Source organism: Nothobranchius furzeri, chromosome 13 (assembly GCF_043380555.1).
Source record: "Nothobranchius furzeri strain GRZ-AD chromosome 13, NfurGRZ-RIMD1, whole genome shotgun sequence".
Taxonomy (NCBI): domain Eukaryota; kingdom Metazoa; phylum Chordata; class Actinopteri; order Cyprinodontiformes; family Nothobranchiidae; genus Nothobranchius; species Nothobranchius furzeri.
Genome location: NC_091753.1, coordinates 52,835,913 through 52,862,344, shown reverse-complemented (window position 1 = coordinate 52,862,344; position 26,432 = coordinate 52,835,913). Strand labels below are relative to the sequence as shown.

At 43.5% G+C, this 26,432-nt stretch overlaps 1 protein-coding gene across 3 annotated transcripts in view; it reads left to right on the top strand.

Annotated features, from left to right (window-relative positions):
- Positions 1-925: 925 nt before the first annotated feature.
- The window catches only part of frya (furry homolog a (Drosophila)), a 69,469-nt gene continuing 43,962 nt past the window's right edge, over positions 926-26,432 (top strand). Inside the window, exons 1-8 of one of the 3 annotated variants that reach the window (XM_054742469.2) lie at positions 926-1,253; positions 14,111-14,310; positions 20,202-20,255; positions 20,966-21,105; positions 21,217-21,307; positions 22,753-22,832; positions 22,931-23,011; positions 23,664-23,832. In XM_054742469.2, the coding sequence (XP_054598444.1) occupies positions 1,031-1,253; positions 14,111-14,310; positions 20,202-20,255; positions 20,966-21,105; positions 21,217-21,307; positions 22,753-22,832; positions 22,931-23,011; positions 23,664-23,832 (1,038 nt within the window). In that variant the 5' untranslated portion in view covers positions 926-1,030. Of the gene's footprint in view, positions 1,254-5,984; positions 6,314-14,110; positions 14,311-20,201; positions 20,256-20,965; positions 21,106-21,216; positions 21,308-22,752; positions 22,833-22,930; positions 23,012-23,663; positions 23,833-26,432 lie in introns of those variants that run through there. The other 2 variants (XM_015951031.3, XM_015951036.3) reach the window with 2 other exon arrangements.

Here is a 26,432-nt window from a genome sequence, read left to right as displayed (position 1 = left end):
CTCGATGGTGAACATTAGTTATGTCCCTCCTTCCTTTATTTTTAAAGGAGAAAAACTGATTATAAATATTAAATTATTTTTTATAAAAATATTACTTTTAATGTACCTTCATTCTGTGCCCTGTGGAGGTACGATTTTCAAAAATGGCTTTTTATCAAATTGTTTCTTTAAGCTATGTTTTTCTGATTAAAAACCCAACGTATCAGTAGCATGGGTGTGGCCTCGTGGTTCATGTTCTAAGTGTTGTTTTTTCCTAGAGCAGGAACCGCCTCATGGATATACACTGGGCGTTTGTCTTGCTGATGTGGGTCAGACTTGGAAAAACTGGTTCATGTCGTAGGTGTGTCCAGCTGGTTCAAAAATCAATAGAGAATGCGTTTTGTTAGATTTCTTTTTACAGCTATTGAGGAAAAAAGCCAGAGGATGTGAAGAGAAAAAATTCAGATGGTTGTTTCCCTGCAGCTTGAGGAGAATCCATTGGTTTGTCAGAGATTTCAGAGAAGAAGAAAAGTCGTTCAACTTCCTTCTGCCTGCAGCAAGACGTGTCTTTGTAGACTTTGATGTGCAGACTCCAAGACAAATACAGGATACATATTCAGGACTGCCTGGGACCTACAGCAAGCAGGGATGTTGTATCATTGCATCTGAGAGCCCCCCCCCCCCCCCCTCTTTATTTAGTCCCGTCTTTTCCCCCCCCCCTCTCTCTCTCTCTCTCTCTCTCTCTCTCTCTCTCTCTCTCTCTCTCTCTCTCTCTCTCTCTCTTCTCTCCCTCGCTCTCTCTCTCTCTCTCTCTCTCTCTCTCTCTCTCTCTCGCTGAAAAGAGGAGGGGCTGTCCGGGTAACCCAACACCTGCCCAATTCACAAATGTTCCTGCAGCTGAACGCCTCTGACAAGTGCAGAGGTTGAAAAGCATCAGGAGGCGGAATTCTGGGAATGCTGGCTTCATCTTTACGTGGCTGAAATCTGAAAGACGTTTGCCAAGAACAAGGAACAGAATTAAAAAGAGCTCAAACGAGTGTGCAAAATATATATGTGTATCCCAAATGAGGTTTTTAGAAGAATGACAGAAGGATCCAACATGTCTTCAGAGGAAAGTGGCGTGAAAGACATGGCAGGAATCAAGAGGAATGTTTCTGAGGATCTGGGTGAGGTCGTCCTTGGACACAGCTCACCTCCGGATCCATTCCCACCCAAGGACTTCAGAGGGAAGTTTAAAAAGATGCGCCAGAAGAAGAGGCCCACCATTCTAGAAAGTAGGTGCCTTTTTCATCTCCATGGGCCTTGGTAATTCAGTCATCCTGCTGTTTGCATCACTTAGTGAAATTCCTCACCTTCCTGTTGAATGTGTCATGTGTAGACCAGATTGGAAATAATGGAGTCAGGCAGGTGGTGAATACTGTGCAAATTTGACATAATTGAGGAAAAATAACCTTTTTTCATCCTGGAAAACTTCCCAAAATGTTTAAATGCATGAACCTCTGCAGCAGCTTGAGCACCATGAGAACGGCAGACCAAAGTGAGAGTGATAAAGGATCGGCAGCGGATGAGAAGGAGGGAGTTTCATCGTGATAATCACAGAAATGACTAAACTGGACGGACATACCTCACATTCCTCAGCTCCATCAGAGCTTGATAATGTTCCTAATAAGTGCTTAATGCATTTGCGGCTTCATCCACTTAAAGTTAACTAGAGAAATATATTCTCCACCGTTGATCTATTCAGGAAAACCTTGCATCAGCTTTTTATTATATCAAAGTGAGTAAAGGGAAACAAAAAAGCAAATATGTTTGTTTTTTAGAGAATCTAAATGAAAAAGTTTCTCTTTTAAATAACTGACACTGACCTTGTCCAGTTTGTCAGATATGTTGTTGCTTTATGTTTGATTTGGTTGAACTACAGGGTTCAGACCAGTGGTTCCCACCCGGGTTCCCCCGAAGGTTATATATTTTACAAGTACAGTGATCCCTCGTTTATCGTGGTAGATGCGTTCCAGACCTGGCCGCGATAGGTGAAAATCCGCGAAGTAGGGACACCATATTTACAGTATTTATTTAACAGGTATGTATTCAGTATTCAGACTTTTAAAACCCTCCCTTTACATAGTACTGTATTTTTACTAGTTTTTTTATAGTTTTATTACAAAAAGTGCATTTTATGATGAAATTGATGAAAAAAACAGGAATTTCTTGATTTTTCGCATAGAAAATACCGCGAATCAGTGAAAAATACCGCGAATCAGTGAAAAATACCGCGAATCGGCGAATTTCCCTTGAATAAGGCTCCGAAGAAAAAATCCGCGAAGTCGTGAATCCGCGATAAACGAACCGCGAAGTAGCGAGGGATCACTGTATTTGTAAAAATCACATTAATAAAATCTCAATAGCACATCCACTGAAGACTCTATAAAATTATAACTCTGTATAATTTGTATTTAATCACTTTAGATGCATATTTGGGGTACGAGTTGGGGTTGGGGGGGGGGCTGGCTTGTCTTGGACATAAGCAAGGGGGTTATGTTTAAATTGTTTGTATTTCAGTGTAATCAAAGGAAAAGGTGATGTTTTTTCATCATTACATCATATTTTGCACACAACGTGTTCATTTATGAGCTGATTTTTGGGATGTAACTCAAACATCTGCTTAGTTTACAACGTTTAATTGCTTTAATTACCTCAAGACCAATTTTAAGATGTTCTTCCTTCTGCTGCTGCTTTGGCTTCTTCCTTGTTAAAAAAAAGTTAAACGTATTCATCTAGGGAATTGCATAACTGTACTTCCCTTTAGAGAGTGTCTAACTAGACAAGTAAGAGAAGCCAACTCTTTTCAAAAAGCAAAAATGTTTTGATTTCCATATTAGGCAACCCATTTGCCTGTGATTAGTAGAATTTGCTTAAAGGAAATGAAAAGTGTCCAGATGTTAGAACTCAACAGTTTTATACTTTTAACAAACAGGAAACCACAACAATTATGTGATGCTTATTTCAGTTTGTTAGAATTTGCTTGATTGCTGACTTTAAATCAAGAAAATGTTTGATAAAACATATTTAACTCACCCTCATGTGTTGCAGCTAATCCAGATACTAAATAAATGATGAAACGTTCTCTGGTTGGTCCATGCACGTGGAAATTAATGTGTTCACTCCAGGTTTTGCAGCTTGCACAAAAGGGAAATTGGATCAGTGGCATTTGGTCACATTAAATACTGGCCGTTCCTACAGGAACTGGTGGAAATATTACATAAAATTCACCTTTTGCATCCTTTTGTGCTGCCATGTAGGTTTCTACTGCCTCCATGAACACTTCAAACATGAAAGAAATTCAACCATCTGTTTTCTGTCCATGTTTGATTTTAGGCCTAGTCCACACGTAGCCGGGATTTTTTTAAAACGAATACCCGCCCCTCCAAAAACTTGCATCCACACCACCTCATTTTTAAAATAAAAAATGTCCACACATACCCGGATAAATACGTTGTTAAGGACATGCCAGACCTGTAGGCGGCAGTATTTCCCCCGTTCTTAACCTCGTCCTTCGTCTGTGGTCTTCCACAAGGAGCAGTAATTCCACTTACATAAACAAACAAGCAAAAAGCGCTTGGACAATTGATAAAGCGAGCGCAGCTCTGAGGGCATCCATGCTGTCGGCTAGTGTAAACACAGGTCGCACACGTAATGTCAGCATTTTTTTGTCGCGGAAAGTGACGTTGCAGACCTTAAAACTCCGGTTTTGTCTGTCCACACGCAGACACCCAAAACGGAGAGAACACAGATCTTCACTTTCGCCGGAGTTTTTAAAAAGATCCGTTTTCGTGTGGATGACAGGCCAAAACGTAGAAAAATATCTACGTTTTGGCAGATCCCCGGCTACGTGTGGACAGGGCCTTAGAAATGATATAGCAGCTATCGAATGTTTTAGTAATTGAGTACCCTATCGAATTTTCCATCAAGTAATCGAGTATTCTATTTGATGGCATTTCAAGTGAAACAAGATCGTGGTCCGCTGCTAAAAAATTTGAAAATAAAAAGCTCAATGATAAAAGACTCAATAACATATATTAAATTGGTGTTGTCTAGTTCCCTCTTTCCCGTCTGATATTTATAGTTAATAAATATTTTATTGAACAACATTTGAATTTTCTTCACAATTTTGGATTCTAGTCAAAATAACATATCTATAAATATTCACATATAATGCGTAGTATTTAATTATTCCATTAACGTGTTCAGTGGTAAGCTACTAGAAATGCTAACATTTCATTTCTACTTGTAACAATGTACTTGTGATATATTTATTCTATTATTATTAACATCTGTATTACTGTGGTTCTTTCATATGTTTTTATCTGTTGTTTCACATTCCTTTGCGTTTTTAGTGTTTTACGACTGTTAGTTCGAGTATTTTCTTGTTTTCATTTTTTCTTATAAACTATGCTTTAAATGTCATTCTGAACGTGTTAATTTAACTGTAATCTTTTAATGTACAGCGCCTTGTCTGGTTGTAATGCCATGTTGAATGCGCTTTATAAATAAAATGGTATGGTATGGTATGGTATGGTATGTATGGGTTGGCAACATGGACGTAATTTTTGGGGGGGGACAGGGGGGACATGTCCCCCCCCACACACACACTTTTTCCAAAGTCAAGTTTTGACCCCTGCACTTTTTACCATCCAAAAACAATATTACGCTGTATTAAATTGACACTGGTTGAGCTCTAGGAGCAAGCGGAAAACAATCATTTGTGTTGAAGCCTGTTTCCCATTAGAACATACTGTAAAGTTACCCCCCCCCCGTGCCCCCCCCCCCCCCCCCCCCACACACACACACACACTTCTAAAGTGAAAATTACGTCCATGGTTGGCAACATAATCTAGTCAAAAGTGCATTGAAATATCAGCGTGTTAGTGAATTATATGCACAACGGCTTGCCATAACTCTGCGGCGGACGGAGCAGACTCGTAGCAACAACCAGACGGTAGCTGCAGCGGCTCTGCCCCACACAGCTGCAGAGATCCACAAATAAACGGGATGGTGGGGATTTTCCTTCAGATTGTGGACTTTAGTTGTTCACAACATCACGTTTTTTCTGAACCACACTTGCTCGTGAGAATGCTACCCGCTAGCTTAGCATTAGCAATTCTGCTCGTAGTTTAACTCTTGATCCCAAGCTTTGGACCGTTTCTGCCTTTTACAATGGTTTCTGTCTTTGCTGGTCTCTCTATTTTCCTCCACAGCACCTAGATCACCACGTAGTGCTCCAGTCAAATGTGCTCAGACGGCGGAGCGCACATTTAACTAAGCTTCCAGTAAAAAATAAATCAAGGAATTTAATGAATCGAACCATTCGAGTCATTCGATAATTCATTTCAGCCCTAAAATGCTATGCCTAAAACAAGCTGTTTTAAAAAGCCCCCATTTGTGACATCACAAACAGAGAATAGAGCGACTCGTGCAAAAAACATTTCAGGTATAATGAGTCTAGTCTGCCATCATGACAAATAAGGGGGATAAACAATTTTTGTAACTCACTCATTTAGGTGTAATTAAAGCTTGAAGTTTTGATTTATTAGAGGCATGTCCTTTTGATTGTCACGTAGCAAATAATGTGTCAGCGCTAGCAGCTCGCCTCCTCCTGGTTAAATGGTTTAAATAGTTTGTGTCTCAGCACAAATTATTGGATATTTGCTGTAAAGACCAGGTGGAAGACCTGTAGTCGTCTCCTGCTCTTTACCTGCTTCCAGTAAACTCAATCTGCTTTCTGATCACTTCAAACATCTCCCAGATGTTTTCATGCTTTTTATTATGTTCTGAGAACTGTGATGATTCTGCTGGTAATGCACTGACATCAGCAGCGGTAGCAGGCCCTGCTCTCAGGCAAACAGTAGTTATTATTAACTCTGCTGCGCTAAGAGGATTGCTTCCTGTACTCTCATCCTCCATGCAGTTATTTAAAGAGAGCTTTCTTTCGTTGCCGCCCACTGCCTGCCACCGCTTTGGAGAGATAGAGCAATGTCGAGCGGGGAGAGGGACACACACACAGGACTGATAGCCAAGCACAGGACAGAAGAGGAGGGGCAAAGCAGTGTCTCTGTCAGGGTCTCGTCATCACAGCAAAGTGTGCATCACAGAGAGGTGACAGCAGGCTGGTCCCAGCTCAGCAGGCTGGTCCCAGCTCAGCTGCCTCTGCCGCTGCTGCTACCGGAGGGAAACCGCAGCCAAAGGGGAGGGCAGGAAGCTGCAGCCATGGCCAGCCAGCAGGACTCGGGCTTCTTTGACATCAGCATCAAGTCTCTACTGAAGTCGCTGAGTGGAAGTAGGTAAAAGTTTGTGTGTTGTGATCATCGGCCTCAGTGGAATGTGACTTTTTGGCCCCCCTGTTGTGGCCTGTGACTGTTGCAGCTGCAGGCTGGAATGATGCGAACCTAAAATCAACGCAACTTGTCAGACTGCCCTAGCTTTCCATTAAAAAGTTAGATACCAGCTGTCACCACTGAGATTACCCTAAGCAGGGTTAGTTTAACCGATGGCAACTCTGCATCAGACCTCTGCAGATTCTTCATAAAGCTCTGCAGAATTCCGGTGTGTTCTTTTTCCACGGTGTAAGTAGCTCTTATTAAATAGAAGGACGCGGTAATAGGATTAGCAAAGGTTCAGCTTGGTTGCATGTTCTGTCCAGAGCTTCACTGCTGTGGAAAACAAACTCAGAGATGTCCCGTTTGACAGAGAATCCTCAGCGAGCTCTAACTGTGTAGAACCTGAACGCTCAAACAGCGTGGTGCCATGTAAACAATGGGTTAGTATTTACGAAGCGTGGAGGAAGGTGTCTCTGTTGACGCGTCCAACACCGAGTCATCTCCTGATGTTGCGTAATCCTGTTGCTGAAGTGATGAAGGCCCAGGGTGCCATCAGACGGCAGAAGCATTTAGCATTTTGATAAATATGCACCCTCATAATCCCAGCCTTCAACTCATATTAAGCGTTTACGTAACAGAGAGTAAAGTGGCACGAGAGAAAATGTGATGGATGATTTGACTGTTGAATGAAACTGATTATTATTTATGCTGAGAAAGCATCTGCTGACAGTGAATTGTTCTCTGTTATTTGGGTTGTGGCCACATCGAAGCGCTTTAAACACGGGTCTTTAATGGTTTGTTCGGTCATCTCCCATGAAACAGGGACAACACACAACCGGAGGGTCAGGATTGGTGTCTACTGGCACAAGGCCAGGAGATGAGTAGTGAGGCTCTGTTCAAAAGTAAACACAAACAGGTGTGGCTCACCTAAAAACATTTTTCATTTATTCTGATTTTAATGGGTCACTCAAGAGTTTTTCATGCAAGCTAAACATGAAAATAGTCTCCTACACCTATCTCCTGCACTAGCTTTTGATAGAAACTCTAGGATTTGAAAATCCTGACAGATCTACGTCACACTGTCACTTATGAACTCACCCATCTTGGCTCACGATGAGGAAGGCTGTTGTTGGTTTAGCCTCCAGGAAACAACAGAGAACGTCTCTGCTAGCAGAAGCTAACCATTAGCATTAGCAACTCCACCACACAGCAGAACTCCTCCAGGCTTCTGTTATTTGTGAAGATAAAACATCAACGTTGCAAGTCAGTGGTAGAGTTGTGATGCTATTATCCAATCCAAGGCGAGATGTCTAATTACCAGGAAATATGACTCAAAATACTGTCACCTGAAGCTTTCTCTTCCAGCTGAATTCCCCATGCTGTTAAATGCGCTTTTGGGCTCCAAATCTATAGATTGACTCATTCACTGCCTTTTTTTTCTGTGTGGGCATCGGAACGAGTCCCCGCTCCGAGAGAACAAACATCTCAGCTCTGAAGCTGATCTTCATCCGCATACGTCACACGTCACATGATCAGGAAGCTGAAAATCCATGTGTTAGGAGATCGTTTTGGGCCGTTCCTGTAAAAAAAAAAGTGAGGCGTGAACTGGAAAAGCTTCTGCCGATCACAATTCAACAATGGATTATGAAAGAACGGATAACGCTCGAAACGTGCAAATTCTTCCTGATGTAAGAGGTGAGTCTCCGCTTTGTTTTGGCGTCGACATCATCCTAGCGTGCAACGTTCTGTGGCTCTTACAAACACAGTAAACACGGTGAGAAACGCTGGCAGCGAAGGGCTTTAGTGATCAGGAAACGGCTGGCAGTGAATGAGTTAAATGAGTGTTCCTCACCTTTAATGACCTTATCTTTCATTTTCCTTCGCTTATCCGGGTCCGGGTTGAGGGGTAGCATCTCAAGCATCCCAGACAGCCCTCTCCTCGGCCACTTTCACCAGCTCCTCTGGCAGGACCCCAAGGCGTTTCTGGGCCAGACTGGAGATGTACCTGCTCCAACATGTCCAGGACACACAGAAGCAGGATATTTCTTTTGAATGTAATTATTTTCCAAGATTAAGCAACAATTCAGGTTTTGTGTCGGTGTGATTCCTGTCAGTTTTTCACTTACATTCAGTGAATTTTTATGTTATTAACCACAGGTTTTTAAATAGTTCCTCACTTACATAATTCGCCTGAAATGTTCTCTCACAGTCGACAGCATGATGTCAGCTCACCGAAACAGTGAACAGCCAATAGTTCCAGATCCTCGCTGCTCTTCTCTCAGCTCTTCTGGCTGCACGTTTTAAAAATCTCAAACTCCAAACTTGCTGTTAGTTTTAAACATTTTATGATGCATTTGAACAAAAAACTATTCAGCTTGAGGTTTCATTAGAAAAAAGTTAAAATATATATAGATCGGATTCATAGAAACATTTCAATAGATGAAAGCGTAAAGCCACTGTGAGTGTTTTTCAGTTTGTATTGGAAATGTTTCTGTCAACATGGTAAATTAAATTTGGTCTTCTGAAACAATTTGTCCCTTTGTGCTAGCAGTGTTGTTTGTTTCTTACAGTCCAAACTGGAATTCAGCAAAAGGGGTCAGGGGCGTGTAAATGTCCACCCACACTGACCACAGACGGCTGCTGAAACACCCGTTTACTCAGTGAGGACGTCTCTCAGGGCTATGATGTGTGCGTCTCTGTAGAACAGAGACGTCCACGCGGGAGCACCACCATGCTGAGGGCGTTTCCAGCTTGGTGATGTTGTCATACACGCTGTGGCAGAGCTCCTTGTGTGGCGCCCGAGACGTTGACCCAAGACACAGACGCGGGTTTAATATGTGCACTGGTTGAAGCTTCAGCCTCTAGTTTAAATCATCCACATGAGAGAATTTGTATGAATAAGCCCGTGTAACAATGAGACACTGTTACATAGATATTTAATTACTTTTATTGTTGAAGCAAAAATAGGTTTTGACATCATGTTTAGCCTGGTTGTGTATTGTTTTGGTATGCGGATTCCTTTTACTTCTGGATATCTGTAAAGAAAAATAGTTCATTGTTGAGATATGGGCAAACAACAGTTAGTCTTTTCTTTTGCACATCATTCAACCAACCCCTGCTGTCTCCATGCAGGTGTGCACAGACAAAATCTTCCCCGAGGGTTTGTGCACACTTAAGCTTGGTTTATGCTTGACACGTCCGTGAGGTTCGCACGGCTCCGCGCGGCAAAATTGCGTCATTTTAACAACCACGCCCCTCCACCGCGCCTCCGCACGGCTCAAACTTTCCGCACCGCGCACCTAGGAAATTTTCTAACCACGCGGACGGTCTGACGTGGAAAAACATGGCGGACTGGCAAGAACTAGTATGGCAGAGGTTCGTAAATACAGACATTTGCATGATTCAGCTCTCAAAGATCACCGTGATCAACGTGTTGTTAATAGTTCTTGGAGAGAAATAGCTCACACTGTCGGAAAAGACGAGGACGCTGTTAAAAATGCTGGAATGCCATGTTGTAAACAACAGTAATTTTTACTTCTACTATGGTGTAGTGTTGGATGCATGCCGTAGAGCTCCATGCTGCCCCCTACAGTTTGGGAGAATATTGGCTCACCGCAGAGACAAGCCGCATGAACCATAAACGCTGCAAGTTGTGAAGCGCGTTCCGTCCGCGAGCCGCGTCACCAAGCATAAAGTAAATGCTCCAATCATAAACCAAGCCTTATATGGCGCTGGGATTGTACCAACATTGAGTGGGTTGTGGAGAAGTTGTTTGGAATTATTAATGATTGAATACTCCAGCTTGCACTGGTTTGTTTAGTTTATGAATGTATCTGTTAGTCTTTTATGTAAATAGGTTTTGTTTCCCTTTAGAGGTTGTACCGTTTTCCCCTTTGAATGGGTTCTCCCAATTAAGGTCACCTGTATAAATTGTCTGTCTCCCCATTGTTCTGGGTTGTTGTTGGTAGCACTGTTGGAGAATAAAATGAAAAGAAGCTTCCACTGATGTCCATCTTTCCTTGATTTACGCTGCTGTTTGGGTCAACACCTTAAATAGTGAATGTCATCCTGACAAGCATGTGACAGCCCATTTTTATTTAATTGTGACCTAGTAATGATTAAGAGCGTTGGAGCATTCCTGGAAAGTTATCTTGAATTGCTCAACTTTGCGATTATGGCTCATAAAAAACAAAAGTGGTCAGCACGCTGATGAAGAAATGGTGTTTACACTCTGGTGGTCGGCACCTCGTGCTTTAGGTGTGGAGGGAGGGCGAGGGCTGCGTTGTAAATATAATGTTTACCCGGGGACAAATATAGTCACTCAGCTATGTCACCATAGCATGCTGGATCTCATCACTCTGCAGCTAAAAATTCCCACCTGACCTTCACTCTTGGAAGGCGCCAGTTGGTCACAAGGCTGGAGGAAGCCATCGCAGAGGGAGCACTAACAGTGAGAGAGAGAGATCTGCAGTAGTGAATGTGTGGACTACCGTTCCAAACACTACTCCCGTTTTAAAAACGCACCTGCTGTTGCATCTGAACACCATGGAAACTAGACCCAGGAGAACGAAACCGACTGGTACACAAGACGTGGGAGTTGGTGGAATCTGCTGAGCAACATTTGCTTTTGATTCAGGACAACCCTGGACATCCTCTTTCCCAACTATGGAGAGAACGTCTGTGTGCTGGAGTAAGTCCGGTGTCATCAGCTTCATCAAAGGTCTGGGTAGGTTCTGAGTGAGAGGAGTGTGTCCTGAAAGCTTGAAAAGTTCATCACACACACTAAGAACTCATTAAAAAAATATTAAAATTGGTCAGGAAGGAAAATAAAGGTTTCTAAAGATAGAAAAGTGTTTAGTTAATTTCTTTTTTGCTCACATACTATTCTATTTTTCCTTCTTTTCCCCTTTTGTTTGGTATAAAGGTGTGCATTTGTCTTCAGCTATGTAAACATGCAGCTCTGTACCTCAGATTGAAGCAGATATCGATAATTCAATCATTGCTTTGATTTACGCAGACATCTGATCTCTTTTCCAAACTTTTTTTGTACAGTACTTGACGTCAAAGCAACCCAGCTTTCGTGTCTCATGAGCCGCTATCAAACGACACAGCATGGCGGCATACCAGGGTAATCCTGCCGCCATGATGTGTCTTTTGAATGCATCATAGTTTCATGGCGAGGCAAGATTATTGCGCCACTCATGCCGCCAAGCTTGAAAGATATTTTACTGCAACATTGGACTTCTGAATGATGACCATGTCTTCTTGCATGGCCGTGACAGCGCAGACACTACACCCCCTTCATACCGCTATTGTGTGATTTGTTGTGAAAAGCACGTGATTGCGCAACATTAGCGACATTACTTATGAATGACCAAATGCTACCTGATGCTGCCTCTGCTTTGCGCCAAAATGGCACCATTGAGTTTTTTTTTAAATAGGGCACACAGACTTCTTCCTAAACACGTAAAAGTACATTTTCATTGTCAGCTGCTGTTTACTGAATGACTTTCATGGTAACGTGTTCTTAACAGTGATGCTCTACGTTGGGTTTGAGTCAATCAATCAATCAATTAATCAATCAATACTTTAATTATCCCATAGGGAAATTAGAGTTTCAGTACACACAATTCAGAGATCAGACGGACATCGGCAAGACACATGACAAGAATTGGTGGCTGTGGTCATTCGCAACCCGTGTCGCGCTACCTTAAAGCCAAGAGTCAAGCCAAATGCAAATGTGCAAACTTTGACTACTTGTAAAAAAAAAATATATATATATATAGTTGAATATATTTGTCAGTAAAAGGCAGTGAATGTACCTGCTGTTTAGTGGAAGGGAGGTCAGTAATAAGCAGTAAGTTACAGTTAAGTTTTAATGAGGTGTTTGTTTGGATTCCTGCACACTAGCACAGTTGTGTCTTGAGGCACCAGAGTGTAACACTGGGGGGTCAATGTTTAACTTGAGTTGGTTTATGATAGAGTTTTCAGAGGGTGGGGTAGATGTCTGCAGATGGGATACAGATGGTTTCAAGGTCGACTAAAAGTGGGAAAATGTTGGTCGGTCAAACTCACAAAGTAGTTGAAAAGCAGCTGCCGTTATGAGCCGAGTGTTTTTGGTCCAGACGTGAAGGATTCCCAAGCAGAGAGCATTGTGATTAAAGTCTTAACAATCTTTTAAAGGGAAATCCAAGGGGTCTGGCTTAATGTTCATAGGGAGCAGGCAAAACATTAAACACGGTGGTGCTGCAAGCAGAGGCCGATATATTCAATTCTCCCTATATCGGCCATCAGCCGAAAGAATTTTTAGAAGCCGATAAAATAAATAAATAAATAAATAATATGAGGTGCCTTTTTCAATGTTTACACCAAAGGGAATATTCCACCCCTAAGTAAAATATTGCTTGTTCGATTTCCCAGAGTTAGATAAGCAGGGTTTCCCCCCAGAAAATGAGTTAAGCCTGGCGGATTCAGCCGTCAGAAGGGGGGGTCGCGCTCCGTCCCGCAGCGCTCCTCCGTGAGAGCGGGGGTGGGGAGTTGCACACGTTCCGCTGCTGTTTCTCACCAATATCAGCTGATGGAGGGCTCTAGTTTCGTTGTGCCGTTCGTGTCATTGGACACGATAGGGCCGGGGAGGGGGGCGGGGCGTGACGCTTAGCCTGGCGGGTGGCCAAGCAAAGCCTGGCGGGCTGCCAGGCTTATAAAGCGCTGGGGGGAACCCTGGATAAGTGAGAAAAAGGATTTTGTAGCTAGAAAGCTCAGTCATTCTCTTGATCTGGAAGCAGAACTCTGAGAAATCTGACAACAGACAAAATTTAACTTCTGAGTGGAATATCCGTTTAAATTTGGTGTTTAATATATCAGCCTTAATTATCAGCTTTAGATATCGGCCATTGGCAACAAAGTCCTTTAAAAATCTGTATCTGCATCGACCCAAAAAAATACATATCAGTCGGCCTCACGCTACAAGCCGGCAAGCAAACCATAAAAGTAGCTGAAGAACATTCCAAGGAAATTGAGTTACAGAATAAAACAGGAAACAAGGTTCAAGGAAAAAGACTCACAAAAACAAAGAAAACTCAACCCAAACCCCACTCAGACTACCACTAACCAAAACAGAGCCTTTGTTCTGTGAGAAAACAGAATAAAAATGTATTTTATGTTCATATTGACTATCGCAACGTGCTGTTTTCTAGGGTCATCTGCTAAATCATAAAAGCATAATCCTAATTCTAATCATTGCCAGGATTTCAGTAAGGGGAACGTTTTTCATGTTTGTGCTACTGAGGGCTATTTGAGGGCAGCCCTACTGTCATAGACTTTCAGAAAGTCTAGTTTAGGAGGGTTTTGTTATCAATATCAAGACATTCCTGTCCATAAGACAACACTGACTGAAGGATGGCTGCATGTTTGTGGCTCCTGCTTTCCTCCAAGAGCGATGACATCTTTGGTATGAAATCAAAACACCAACTGATGACCATGATGTTTTATTTTCCACGTGTGCCCCATTTTGTGTAAAAGTAGGATAAAAGAGCAGACTCGCTGCAAACCCATGCTCTTTGTACAGCCCGACTCTGGAATGCCCAACATGTTTGAAAGGTTTTGTCCATTTTTGGAAAATTTTCCAGGAATGCTCTGTTTTCTTTCATACTTAGATCTGTGGCTTAGCTAGACACATTCATCTGTGCTTAAGATGGTAACATTTAGCTTAATTTTGCTCAGTTTCCCAAGTCATGGTTTTGTGTTTGTTCCCTCAGCCTCACCTGTGGGGAACGGATACAGCAAACCTCCCATCCCTTCAGTCAGCTGTCCTCAGGGAGAAAAAGGTCCCCCAGCCATGATGCCCATTAGCATCGATCCAGAGAGCAGGCCGGGCGAGTACGTCCTCAAGAGCCTTTTTGCCAGCTTCACCACCCTGTCCGAGTGCAAGATCCGCATTATCATGGCTGAGCCGCTGGTGAGTGAGCAGAAAGTCACAGACCAAATGGTTGGCGTGCCTGGTAGAGGTATGTGTTATTCTGTAGAGATGGAAAATGATAACTCCAACGGAGTCTTGGTTTGTAAGTTACTTCGTGAACAGGTCACCTCCAAATGCTATTGGCTACGCGGTACAGTGTGACGCAGCTGCAGTCTCGGAAACAAACGCTTGGTCACCCAGCGTCAGTTTTTGACGCCTCGGATACAAAACAATACAGCTCAGTGCTCACCTTCTCCTGAAAAAAATACCTCATCTCTTTTCTCCAAAAACATTTTTTCTGTTGTTCACTCATTTTTTCCAATACACCTGTTGAGTATCTTCAGAGTTGTTTTCTATGCTAAGAAAGCAATGACACTCCCAGGGGTGGACTGGGACCAAAATGCGGCCCTGGAATTTTTACGAATTGTCGGCCCTCCCCATTGGGAGAGCGGCGAGGGTAGGGGGTGTTGCCGCCCGCGGACTTGTCTCTAGGCCGAATGTGAGATCTAATATAGACTGGGACTGTTAAATTACAAGCAGGGCCAGACCGCTGCGTCCGGGAGCCCTGGCCTTCCAGATCAGCTCATTCTCCACGGGCGGAGATCAACGGGACATTAGCTACATGCTAACGCAGTAAAACAACTCCTATGTCAACGCTCTACCGCGTTTTTCTTGCTAAAAATGCCTGGAAAAACGCTGTTAGCTTCGGGTTACCATGTAGCTAATGTTCTTAAGATCACCTACTGTGGAGTAGTGTCGGCTCAAGCTGGGCAAGCAGCCCACTTGGCTAAGCGGCCCACCGGGACAGTGCCAGAATGCCAGATAGACCAGTCCACCCCTGGACACTCCCGTTTCAGGAATTAGCAGTTACTCATAGGGGTGGTGGGCGTAAAAATGCGTAAAATGAATTTGGAGTCACGCTCATTAACTCATTCGCTGCCAGCGTTTCTCACCGTTTTTACTGTTTCTTTAAGAGTCACAGAAAGTTGCATGCTAGGATGATGTTGACGCCAAAACAACAACAACAAAGCGGAGACTCACCTCTTACATCAGGAAGAATCTGCGTGTTTTGAGCTTTATCCGTTCTTTCATGATCCGTTGTTGAATCGTGATCGGCAGAAGCTTTTCCGGTTCGCGCCTCACTTTTTTCTAGCAGCGATCCAAAACGATCTCCTAACACGTGGATTTTCTGCTTCCTGATCACGTGACATGTGCGGATGAAGATCTGCTTTAGAGCTGAGATGTTTGTTCTCCCTGCATGAGTGAACGGTTGGATTTAAAATGACGACTTTAGTCGTCAATGGCAGTGAATGAGTTAATAATGGCAAGAACCCAAGGACCAACTGATAAAAAAACGTATTTTAAAAGCCTAGGGGGCATCAAATCCAAGGGAGAACCAGCAGGTTTAAAAAACTTAACAAAATCCCAAAGGCAATCCAACGTAAGAGCTCCAACTGACTAAAACTGAACAGGGACCAGAAAAAGTCTGACAGGGAACTGACAGAATCTGAGCTCAGTCTGATATTGACTATTTTGTCCACCAAAAAACCTTCTAAATGCTTTGCAAGACATCACGGAGGGCTCAGTACCCACTGGTTGGTGAATATTGAGAATATTATCAATTACATCAAAAAGCAACTGTGACCTGTGACGCACTGAGAGTATCACGTTTGAGAAATGCACCCTCCTAGCATCCCTCACAGCCCCCTGATAGTCACAAAGACAGTCTCTTAACACCTGAAAAGAGCTCAGTAACCTATCCTTCTTCTACATCCTTTCTGCTAGTCGACTTTTCTGCCTCAATAAACGTGTATAGTTGTTCAGCCATGGCTCAGATCTGGTCCTGGGAAGCCTAGGCTTCAGTGGAGCGACAGAATCCAAGACACTGCTACAGGTAGCATGGAACCAGGAGCTTAGTGGATTTACATCCAACAAGTCAGAACTAGGAGGTGTGGGAACGTCATCAAAGGCAGTACAAGAAAAACGGGCAGCAGTTGAAGGGTTAATACCTCTAACTTGTGGAGGGTGCACAGAGGGTCACATCAGACATATCAGACAGAAACAAAGTAATCAAAGCTGCCACGTGGTCTGAGAAAATAGCATCACAAGTCACCAAGTCAGATACCAACACACCACATGTTAAAACCAGGTCAAGAGTGTCCATGTTCCTGGGACGGGGCACAAACAGGCTAAACCAAATTAAAAGAGTCCACAATTCTTAATAATTCATTCACCATTGGTTTGTCAGGGCAACAAGTATGAATATTAAAATCACCTAAAATAAGCAACCTATCACATTCTGGCAGCACTTGTGCCAAAAGCCCAGCAAGCTCTGCTAGAAAGTCCTTGTTGTACCCAGGTGGACGGTACACCGCCATGCACAGCACGGGGTCATTACGACCAAGTTCAAACAGATAACGTTCAACATTCAACAACTGTTGAGATAAAGGGAAGAGTGAAGTCGCTTACTTTTAAAGAGTCCTTAAAAACTGTTGCAGTTCCACCATCACGTCCTGATGTCCGAGAGGAGTTAAAATAACAGCATCCTGGAGGCAGAAGTTCAGGAAAAGTGCGGGACTCACTTTCAGGAGACGTCGTCCAGTTCTCCGAAATACAGAGAACATCCCAACCCTTGTTCTTGAAGAAGTCCCTGATGATAAAAGTCTTGTTCGATAGAGACCTCGCATTAGCCAGTCCAAACTTAATGGCCTGTCTCGGCGCTGCAGCGAGCTAACCCGACGCTCAGCCAAGGAGCCGCAAATAGGTGGCATTACTCCCACGCTGCCAAGGACAATCCAAACAATCGAAGCCAGCAACAGGAACAAATGGGCTCCACTAAACGCCTCAGATCCCTGGATAGGGATACACCATTATCCGCACCGGGAAAAGGTGACACCGGCGCTGCTCAAACTTCAACCTAGTTAGCTTTCCGCCTCGCTTCCCTCAGTGTTTCCCCCCGATAGGATGAACGTCTCCTCCAGGGCAGAAGCACTGGAGCACGGCACAGGTATGCTGGAATCCTAGCCAACAGAGGTGGCAACGTATCCTGCCCAACATTATCAAAAGTATTCCCAGCAGAAAAACGGAGGTCCAGAAGCGTGTGGCGATCATACACCAGCAGAGAGTCGGCAACATGGTACATAAAACAGAAAAATACTAAAAACACAAGTAGAGGAAGACGGCCAGCCACGCACACCGGTGCCATCTTGCCACTTAGATAAATGAGCATCATTTGTCCGTTTAACTTTAATTACAATATGCATAGGTACTTAACATTAGAGCTTTATTCATTAAATTTAAGTTAAAAATTCAGGACTGATCTCGCAAACCACTAACCACCAGACGAGTTAGTAACTTTCTCAGTTAATACCCATAAAGTAATATGTAACTTACCTGTGTCAGGTTTCGGTTAACTTTCCCCCACCAGAGCCGAGCTGTGATCCACTGGACTGACAGGAAAAAATAAATAAATAGTTATGACTCTCCAGTAGGGCCGGCCAAGAGGAAAAAAACTGATCTGTAAAATTGTATCCCGAACTTATTAATTAAACCCAGTTTTATCATGTTTGACATTAGCTTAAAGTTCAGGTTAGCTAAAGGGCTAGCTAGTGTTGGATGGAACAGATTCTCTTTAAGCTCTGTTGAAAATTTAACTACATACATTAGTTAGCTACGGTTTTATTTTTATTTATACTTCAAGTATTACTGAGATGCAAAGAACATGCATTAAAGAAAATTTGGTTGCAGTTTTTATGTTTGCATTGAGCTAGAAATGAAGCAGGAAGTGGTTCAGAGTCTTACACCTATCGTTCATGTTTGGTACTTCTACTGAGAGCAGAAGCAGGTATTCTGGGAAAAATCACAGCAGCCATATTTAAAAGTGGTCAGACAAAATTGAAAAGACTAAAATTGTTGATGGGGATAAATCTCTCAACTTTAGCAGGCAGGCCCGTAGTGACAAGACAGGCAGACAAGGCAATTGCCTAGGCCCCTGAGCTGTTTAGGAGCCCCATAAAATGTCTGTTTATGAAATACATGCAACATAAAACTGTGTAAGCATGGCGCAGGCGCCCCACCTCAACACATTCTCACACCCAAGGCATCAAAATATGACGCGTGTGACCAAGCCTCAATATATGATGATTCGGGACGCCCCAGCGCGTCAGGAGACGACGATCAGGGACACGCTGGGTCACGTGGCTCCGCTGGCGTCACTGTTTGACGCGCGTGGTCACACGGACATTATTCAACTATTTAACCTTCCCCTCACCCCAATCCTAACCTTAAGGTCCATAAACTGTGACTTTAAGGTTAGGATTGGGGTGAGGGGAAGGTTAAGTAGTTCACTTGTAATGTCCGTCTCAGCACCAGCGTTGGACACCGACGTTCTGGGACGCTACGTCAGCAGTTTGTCGCTGATCGTTGTCTCCTAACACGCTGGGGCATCCCGATTCGTCATATATTGAGGCTTGGTCACACGCGTCATATTTTGACACCTTGGGTGTGAGAATGTGTTGCCCACCTATGTGAGCACCACCCCCGCTAGCCAGCCGGCACACACGGGATGGGATGGTGGATGGTGGATGGTGGATGGTGTTTTGCAAATGTAAACATGACCATACATGCAGTATTTTGTGAGATATGTCAACATTTTTGCACTGTACCAAAGGTATAGGTTTCTTAAAGGTAAATGGAATCATAAACAGTGTCCATGCTGTGGCACTCTTGTGGGTTGGGGCAGGGTCACTTTCAAGGTTAATTTTGAGAGGGTACCCCCGAAAGTCCATCTTTCCTTGACACCCCCCCCCCCCCCCCCCCCCAATGTCTTGAAATGGCCCCATTGGTGGGGACGTGTCCCTACTGACACCTTTGCTCAGCACTCAAGGGAATCTTTACTAGAATCCCTCCTGATTGGTGATGTTTAATCGACGTTACAAAGTAAAACGAACCTCAAATTCGACTGTTTATTTTTAGGTAATAGTAAAAATGTGCTTCACTTGTGAGGGGAAGGCCCGACAAAGCATGATGTGTCTTCAGTCCAGTTAGTTTTTCTACAGAAAGTGTTTGTTTTACCACTAAAAGGCCCGCTGGAGCTTCGGGCTTAACTGATGATGCAGATAGAAATGAGAGACAGCGAGAAAGTGCCACCAGCCCACCCGACGCCTGTTTCACGCTCATCAGACCTTTTAGTTATTTCAGATCACTCAGCAAGTAGATGCGCTGTTATCTGCTGCCTGGCTAATGAGACGACAAGCTTTGTTGATTAAATGCTGAATCCTTTGCGTCTGTTTCCACAATAATGATTGAATGCTGAGAAGGACTCTGCAGCGCTCTCCTTTTTCAGCTCTGAACTCCGAACCCCTCCTGAAAGCTATTATCTCAGGTGATAGAGGACACGTCCAGAGTGTCCCATCTCTAATACTGTGCTCTTTTTCAGATGAAATTCAGAGCTTCAGAATAAATTCAACAATGTTTTCAGTTTTGTTTAGTTAAAGACTAAATGGGGCATCAGCAGTAGCTCAGGTGGTAGAGCGGGTTGCCTCATGATCAGAGGGTCATGGGTTCAATTCCAGCTCCCGCCAGGGGCATCCTGCTGCTGTGTCCTTGGGCAAGACACTTCACCCAACTCGCCTGTGTTAGTGGTGGTCAGAGGGGCCGACGGCGCCAAATGGCAGCCTCACCTCTGTCAGACCTCCCCAGGGCGGCTGTGGCCACAACTAGCCTACCATCACTAGCAGTGTGTGAATGTGAGAGTGTGTGAAAAGCGTCTTTGGGTGTCTAGAAAAGTGCTATATAAGTTCAATGCATTATTATTATCATTATTATTATTATTATTATTATTATTATTAAAGATTCAGAGGTGTAAAATCATGAATGTTTTGTGTTCGCAGGAAAAGCCGTTAACAAAGTCACTTCAGAGGGGAGAAGATCCTCAGTTTGACCAAGTGAGTGAAGACAAAAACTGTTGTTTCTTACATTTGCAGCATTTACGTTTATATGTTGTACATTTGAATGCGATTAAGCAGTTTATTACATTTGGAACAGTGCTCTGCTGTTAGGAACCACACAGAACAGATGGGTGAAAGCTCCGCTCACATCCCATAAGGTCTTTCAGTTTCAGTCAAGGGCAGGAGTGTACATCCTGTCAGCTGGCACCAGATCAGCACAAGGTGTGTCCTGCAGGTCTGTGGCTTTGCAGAGAAAGGCCTTTCACAGCCACAGAGGTGTGTTTGTGCTGCAGCGTGAGGCCATTCAGCAGCCTCCACAGAGCCGGGATTCTTCTCCGGCCTCGCGCTGAATGAAGGGCTTGCTGTGTTCCACAGTCTGACCAGACTCTCCACCCCTTCCTGTGTGCCCAGCCCGGCCTGGCCCGGCCCGTTCCTTCCTTTACCGCTCCCTCCTGCCACACTGAGGGAGACTACCCTGTGGGCATGGTCCCAATAAGAACCAGCTCACCATCCATTCTGCCCTTTTAAAATGTCCTAATTTGGTCCCAGACCTGTTAAACTTTAAATATCTGAATTAGAACAAGATGGGGTTTTTTTTAGCTAAAATTGCTGTGCAGATAAACAAACAGTGATTTCTATCTCCTACAGTGGTATGCTAACTACTGAACACTAAGTGCATTTGCATGATGTCTGTCTTGTTTTTGTAGCTGATAAGCACCATGAGCTCACTGGCTGAATATAGCCTTTCCTCCATCCTGCGCACTTTATTCGACTGGTACAAAAGGCAAAATGGACTAGAGGAAGAGCTGCACGAGTATCGACCAAGAGCCAACACAAAGTCCAAAAAGTAAGGAGCGCTGGACTAATTTGTGCATGCTAAATCCTTCACATGCACATACAACTACAAATGAAACTGTGAATTCAGTTTGATTGCAGCAGCATTTTTATTCTTTAACAGTGATGAGCAGCAGCGAGATTATCTACTTGAAAGGAGAGATTTAGCCATCGACTTCATCTTCTCTCTTGTACTTATAGAGGTTTTAAAACAGGTGAGTCTTATAAACTCTGTTACAGAAGAAACATGTGATGTATCTTCTTAATAAAGGTGCATTTTCTGTCATATTGCTTAAAATGCTGTTCACATTTAATGTGTTTTAAAAAAACGAACAATTTTAATCACCTCTGAATTGTATAATGCTGGAAAAGCTTCATCCAATCAGTGTGAAGGTCTCGCTCTAAATGACTGGATCCTGATCCATTCATGAAACGGCCCTCTGGCCATCTCTTCCCTCTGCACCATGGACGTAATTTGGGTGGGGGGGGGGACAGGGGGGGACATGTCCCCCCCACTTTTTCCAAAGTCAAGTTTTGACCCCAGCACTTTTTGCCATTCAAAAACAATATTACGCTATATTAAATTGACACTGGTTGAGCTCTAGGACCAAGCGGAAAACAACCGTTTGTGTTGAAGCCTGTTTCCCATTAGAACATACTGTAGAGATACCCCCCCCACCCCCCCACCCCCACCCCCCCCCCCACACACACACACACACACACTTCTAAAGTGAAAATTACGTCCATGCTCTGCACATACCCCTCTGTGTGCTTGAAACAGTTAAATGGAAGCAAAGCCGGGTCTGGGTTAGCTATTATAGCGGACAGAATGTCCCGCCCTTTTTACGAAATAAATTGAAGGAGTTGTTTTGTATATTTTGTTTAGAGTTCGGTTCTGTTCTTGTTGCGAATAGTTTAGGTGACGGACCTGTCGTCTGTACACGCAGCCTGTCATCTGTCTATGGCAGAGTTGTGTTTGTGTGTGTGTGTGTGTGTGTGTGTGTGTGTGTGTGTGTGTGTGTGTGTGTGTGTGTGTGTGTGTGTGTGTGTGTGTGTGTGTGTGTGTGTGTGTGTGTGTGTGTGTGTGTGTGTGTGTGTGTGTATTATGTCAGCTTGTTTTCTTTAATTGTATTTTGTTTTTATTCAGCATAGGGATGCTTCAGCGTGTAGTCCGTCAGGGGTGGGAATTGAACCACTGTCCTTTGGATCAGTGGAATTTTTAAGAGTGCTCACCAAATTCGGCCACGATCTCCGCCCTTGGGTTCTGTAAATTTTGACTTGTTGTTCGTGGGGTTTTCCCAGGTTATTGGTTGGGCTGAGCTGCTGTTTTGATGCAATGAATAAACAAAGAAAAGTAAAAACTGCCTCGTTTTTTACCATAACACCTCCACACTGTGTTAGCTAGATTGTTAGACGGTCACGTAGGTGTGTTATGTTAGAAATTATGGCAGAAAAGGTGCAACAAAGGGTCAAAAACGTAAAACTGAACCCTCGGGAATAAGCAGTGTGCTTTCCCTCATTTTGGAGGTGAGGCCTAATGGGGGAAAGCCTGAAGAACAGGGGTAGGACCTTTAGCTTGCTTCAGTGGCAAAAAAGCATCTCCTTATTCCACCCTTAATGATCTAATAAAGTTTAATTTTATCTTGTTTCTGACACACAGATGCCACTCTACCCGGTTCTGGATGGTTTGGTCAATGAAGTCATTAATTTAGCCTTTAAGCACTTTAAATATAAAGAGGGGTGAGAGCTAATTTATTCCAACACAGATTATTATTTCTTTTATACTTTCTGAAACATAAAAGTTGTGATCTTTCTTGTCCTCTCCTGTTTCCTTGCAGATATCATGGTCCCAACATTGGAAACATGCACACGGTAGCTGACCTCTATGCTGAAGTCATAGGAGTATTAGCCCAGTCCAAGTAAGCAACAACTTCCCACTTTCTGTGACTAGTTTAGATTTTTAATCTCTGACCTGGTCGGGTTTCGGTGCCTTGCCTCGTTATATTTATGTGTTGTCATCTTTGAAGACTTTCTGCAAAACGTTCCCTGGTTCAGAGGTCTGAAAGACACTTTTAGACACTTCTTTAACACCAAACTAGGACTGGAAATTGAGCTTTTCAGATCACAGCAGCAGGGAACAACCTCTTAAAATAGAAATATGTGCTGCACACCTCTTTTCATAGTACTTGCTTCATTTTCTGCAAGAGGAACTTAACTGAATGACAGGTTTAAGTGGCTCTGAGGTAGAAAAAAATCATTTTTTAGTCATTTTGAACAATGTTTTTGTAATCATAGTTTCTGTTTCTCCACACGATACCATTATCTCTTTCCTTACTTCATCAGAGAAACAAGATAAAGGTTTGAGAAAAGCTCATGATGACATTTTTAAATTTAGACCTGATGTCTGTTTCAGTCTGAGCAAACGGTCAGGTCGGAGCCAGTCTCCATGTGTAGGTTGTGACGAGGGTACGACTTTCGGAAGCTGCCTGAGTTCTGAGTCTAAGATCTGCTGGTTTGTGGTTGTTGTGCAGGTATCTTTGTGTAAGCTCTGGTGTGGTTATCTCCTCTCAGGTTTCCTGCTGTGAAAAAGAAGTTTGCAACTGAGCTGAAGGAGCTAAGGCAGAAAGAGCAGAGTCCGTATGTGGTGCAGAGCACCATCAGCCTCATCATGGGGGTCAAGTTCTTCAGAATTAAGATGTACCCCGTTGAGGATTTTGAAGCTTCGTTCCAGTTCATGCAGGTGAAACAGAATTCACGGCAGAAACTCCCTGATGTACCGTAATTTCCGGACTATAGAACTCCGGGAGTTGACGTCACTTCTCCCGGCACGCAACAGTTCAAATCGAAACGGCGCCATATTGGCAGGCAGAAGTCCGCAGCTGGACTATTTGTTGTTGTCAGAAAACTCAATCAAACGGGACATATGGTAGATTCCTGTTGTGCCCCAGGATGCAGAACAGACGCGGACGACATAAGGAATGAGCCATCTACAGGATTCCCCAAGATCCGGAGTGCCGCAAACGTTGGATCATTGCAGTAAACTGCGCTAGTGACCGGGCTAAAATGAAACTGTGGGATCCCGAGAGTAAAGGTTTTCGCTTATGCAGCGACCGCTTCATATCAGGTACTTAAACCAAACGTTTGCTCAACTGTGTATGGTATTTATTTTAATTGCTTTCATAGGGCTCCGGACCCCACGTGACTCTCAGTTAGTAGACCCCATATTGGCAGGTAAAAGAAGCTAAACAAACACGGATGTAACCATGAACGTGAACGGGATCGGCTTGGATTTTACTTCATCGGAGTTTACTTCACACTTTAAAACCGAAGAAATCATTTTATATAGTCAGAAATTAAATAGACTAAATATCTCCGACCCTTACCGTGCCCCTGGGATACTTTTTTAAAACGCCAGAGGCTGTCGGAGCGGACTTCTTACTGGACCTGGCCGGGGAACCCCTTGGGATTCCCCCGGAGGAGCTGGCTCAGGCGGCTGGGGAGAGGGAAGTCTGGGCCTCTTGACGCTACTGACCCCGCAACCCGACTCCGGATAAGCGGATGAAAATGGATGGATGGATGGACAAATAACAGATTTACAGGTAAGTAGTTTAAATAGAGGGCTGTGCTGTTTGAATGTATAAACTGAACGCCAAGAGAAATCACTAGTTTGATTGTTTTCCGTGAATAAAATAAATATGTCAGGCAGGAGCGTCTCAGGATCTGTCTGAGATCTGTCTCGGTGAGACAGATAATAGCAATCCAAAGTGCTTTTTATGTGTGATCGGACAATTGATCAACCATTGCTTAAAAATTAAATACAGCTTAGCCGGTTAATTGCTGTGATCATAAAACATGTAAACGGCAGCACGCAGAAATCACGAGGCAACGTTTTACGTGACGTTTACTTGTTGCTGTGAGTAATAAGACAGAAAAAGCCACGCCAAAATAAGTTTAGGAAGCCCACTAAGAATCGTAATAAAAGCATTTAAAATAAACTCCATACACAGTTGAGGAAACGTTGGTTTAAGTACCTGATATGAAGCGGTCGCTGCATAAGCGAAAACCTTTACTCTCGGGATCCCACAGCTTCATTTTAGCCCGGTCACTAGTGTGTTTTATTACAATGATCCAACGTTTGCGGCGCTCCGGATCTTGGGGAATCCTGTAGATGGCTCATTCCTTATGTCGTCCACGTCTGTTCTGCATCCTGGAGCACAACAGGAATCTACCATATTTCCCGTTTGATTGAGTTTTCTGACAATAACAAATAGTCCAGCTGCGGGCTTCTGCATGCCAATATGGCGTTGTTTCGATTTGAAATGTTGCATGCCGGGAGAAGTGACGTCAACTCCCGGAGCTCTATTATGATTCTTAGTGGGCTTCCTAAACTTATTTTGGCGTGGCTTTTTCTGTCTTATTACTCATAGCAACAAGTAAACGTCACGTAAAACGTTGCCTCGTGATTTCTGCGTGCTGCCATTTACGTGTTTTATGATCACAGCAATTAACCGGCTAAGCTTTATTTAATTTTTAAGCAATGGTTGATCAATTGTCAGATCACACATAAAAAGCACTTTGGATTGCTATTATCTGTCTCACCGAGACAGATCTCAGACAGACCCTGAGACGCTCCTGCCTGACATATTTATTTTATTCACGGAAAAAAAATCAGACTGGTGATTTCTCTTGGCGTTCAGTTTATACATTCAAACAGCACAGCACTCTATTTAAACTTCTTACATGTAAATCTATGTTATTTGTGTTTTTGTTTAATTAGTTTTATGGATTTGTGCTGGAGTAGGACGAGGGAAGATTAACAAGGAAAATAAAAATGTCAGGGTATCTCAAATCTGGTAAGAGGTCTGCTTCGACAGCTTCTGGCATTTTAAAAAGTATCCCAGGGGCATGGTACGGGTTGGAGATGTTTAGTCTGTTTAATTTCTGACTATATAAACTCAGACGGTGTAAAATCCATGCCGATCCCGTTCATTTTGTTTACATTTGTTGCCTGCCAACATGGCGACTACTCTCTGAGAGTCACGTGACGTCCGGAGCTCTATACAGCGCACCTCAATATAAGCCGCACCGGGCTAAAAGCCGCAGATATCTACTGAATTGAAAACGTAGTTTAACTGAACGTAACTGAACTGATCAGTATCAAACAAAACAGAAAAGTTATTGATTAGTGTATTCATCGTCCTCCTGGGTACTGAAACCACTGAAGTCATCTTCTTCAGTGTCGGAGTTGAACAGCCTCAGAAAAGCTTCGTCACATACCTTTTCTGTGGGGATGTCAGTGTCGCTGTCCGTGTTGCTGTCATCATCCCGGGGTGAAGCTGG